A 2500-nucleotide genomic window follows, 5' to 3' on the forward strand; every position below is an offset into this window, starting at 1 on the left:
CACACACACACACACACACACACATACACACACACATACACAGATGTATACAGGTGTGAGTGTGCCTACATATGAAACATCTATTGTGTGTGTGTTTCTTTGGAACTCATAAAAATATAATAAAAACATTTATCCTTTACTGAGTGTATGAGTGTGTGTGTGTGTGTGTGTGTGTGTGTGTGTGTGTGTGTGTGTGTGTGTGTGTGTGTGTGTGTGTGTGTGTGTAGCATACCTGTGCAGCGGAACTTTTTGCCCTTGACCTGGCTGATGCGTTTGTTGGCCAGGCGGCGCGGGTGACTGCAGCGGGCCCCGCTGGTCTCGATGGGGTTCTCAAACAGGTAGTCGGCCAGCCACTTCAGGTGGCAGTCGCACATGAACGGGTTCTGGGCCAAGTGACTGCAGACCAGACAGAGAGGGGAGAGGAGAGAGGGGGCTTAGAGACCTGCAGCTCAGTAGTGTGTGTGTGTGTGTGTGTGTGTGTGAGAAAGAGACCATGTTGATACTCTATGTATGGTTAGCCTTTCTTACAGTGCTTTGATTGAACAAGGTGGTGTTTGCATACAGTATGTATGTGGTAAAATACAGTATCGTTTACACATGTTTGTTTAAACTAGAGTCTAGTAGTTTAAAAGTGTTTCTATGTGCATATGTATGTGTATGTTTGTGTGTGTGTGTGTGTGTATGTGTGTGTGTGTGTGTGTGGTCTTTCTTACAGTGTTTTGATGGAGCGCAGTGGTGTGAAGAGTCCTTTGCTGATGGTCTGCAGCTTGTTGTCGTAGAGTGAGAGCAGGTTGAGGCTCTGCAGGTCCTTAAAGGTGTTCACCCGCAAACACTGGATCTTATTGGCATTCAGCAGCCTGGGTGGGCCCGGAGATGGAGGGAGAGAGAGAGTAAGAGAGAGAGAGAGAGAGAGAGAGAGAGAGAGAGAGAGAGAGAGAGAGAGAGAGATTGAGGGAGACAGAGAAGGAAAGGGAGAGAGATGGAGGGAGAGGAAAATGGAGAGAGAGGGAGAAATGGAAGGATAGAGAGAAGGAGAGGTAGAGAGATGGAGGGAGAGAGAGAAGGAGTAGTAGAGAGATGGAGGGAGAGAGAGATGGAGAGAGATGGAGAGAGAGGGAGAGATGGAGGGAGAGAGAGAGAGGGAAAGAGTCTTAAAAACCTATAATGACAGATAAATCACAGCCCACACAGAACCCATTCCCCTGCCGTCAGTCCTCTTTGTTTTATCTGTGTGTGTGTGTATGCGTGCGTGCGTATATATATATATATATATATATATGTGTGTGTGTGTGTGTGTCTTTGTTCTTGGTCTCGCTCTGTGGGGTCCAGACCCAGAGGGCTGGCAGGTTTGAAACGTGAATCTTTTAACACTGTTCCCCTTCCAGCCAGGCCAGGCAACCACGGAGATCCAAGAATACATGCACCATACACACATACACACCATACGCACATACTTTACAGCACATATACACACATACCATACACATACACAACATCACACCATGACAGATCATCTCAAAAATATTTTAGAAACACACAGACCATACCCCATACACACCACAACAAAACCACACCACGACAAATGACAAAACACAACTCAGATGCCACACACAACCCCTACTCTTAATAGCCTTTCACTCGATGTAGGCCCTGATGGGAAATTAACACAATTATCACTATTATTTTGGAACTCATAAAGCTTACAAACACATTCATACATGATTCCATTAAAGTGTTCATATAATGCCTATTCATATTGATTGACACAAGTCAATAGAAATCCTATTAGTAATACATAGTAATGACATATAGCTAGACGTATATTATATCAGATTATATCTCAGCCTAATATCAAATGCTGCTTATTTACTAAATGGACATTACAGGTTATCATGCTAATCATGCACCCCATATAAGCTTTCAAAATCATAATGTGCAATGTTCACACTACAAAAAACTTCATGAGTAGTCATGTCTATTTATAAATAGTTAAGACTTATATCAGTTGCTGTGATGCATGATGAATACCTTGTAAACATTTTCTAAATGGCTTATAATGCTGTCTGGATACTGGATTGCAGTTAAGTGGACTGTTATGCTTGCTACTACGTGCAGTGTTTAAGGCTGTAGAACATCAGAGGAGAGAGGCAGTAGGAACTACCGCAGGGGAGTGAGAGAGAACGAAACAGAGGAGGAGAGGGGAGAAAGAGAGTGAGAGAGAGAGAGACAGAGAAAGAAACCGAGAGAGAAAGGGAGGAAGAGAGAGAGGGAGAGAGAGAGAGAAAGAGAGAGGATACAGGAGAGAGGGAGAAATGTGACGTGATAGAGGCGGTAAATCCTGACTGCGCTGAGCACTGGTGCTTGGAGAAAACAAGGGTAAAGAGGAGAAAAACGGATAGAAGAGCATTTAATTTATTTTCTTTTTTTATTTATTTACGCATTTAGCTGACGCTTTTGTCCAAAGTGACTTACACATACCAATTGCAGGCGCCAGTCTCCA

General features: G+C 43.7%; 1 protein-coding gene across 1 annotated transcript in view; it reads right to left on the bottom strand.

Annotated features, from left to right (window-relative positions):
* The window catches only part of LOC121682496 (slit homolog 2 protein-like), a 198064-nt gene that overhangs the window by 43854 nt on the left and 151710 nt on the right, over window positions 1–2500 (bottom strand). The window contains exons 13-14 of the mRNA XM_042062652.1: window positions 714–857; window positions 233–396 (exon numbers count right to left, since the gene is read on the bottom strand). Of these exons, the coding sequence (XP_041918586.1) occupies window positions 233–396; window positions 714–857 (308 nt within the window). The remainder of the gene's footprint in view (window positions 1–232; window positions 397–713; window positions 858–2500) is intronic.

The sequence above is a fragment of the Alosa sapidissima genome, chromosome 14 (genome assembly GCF_018492685.1).
Source record: "Alosa sapidissima isolate fAloSap1 chromosome 14, fAloSap1.pri, whole genome shotgun sequence".
NCBI classification, from domain to species: Eukaryota; Metazoa; Chordata; class Actinopteri; order Clupeiformes; family Clupeidae; genus Alosa; species Alosa sapidissima.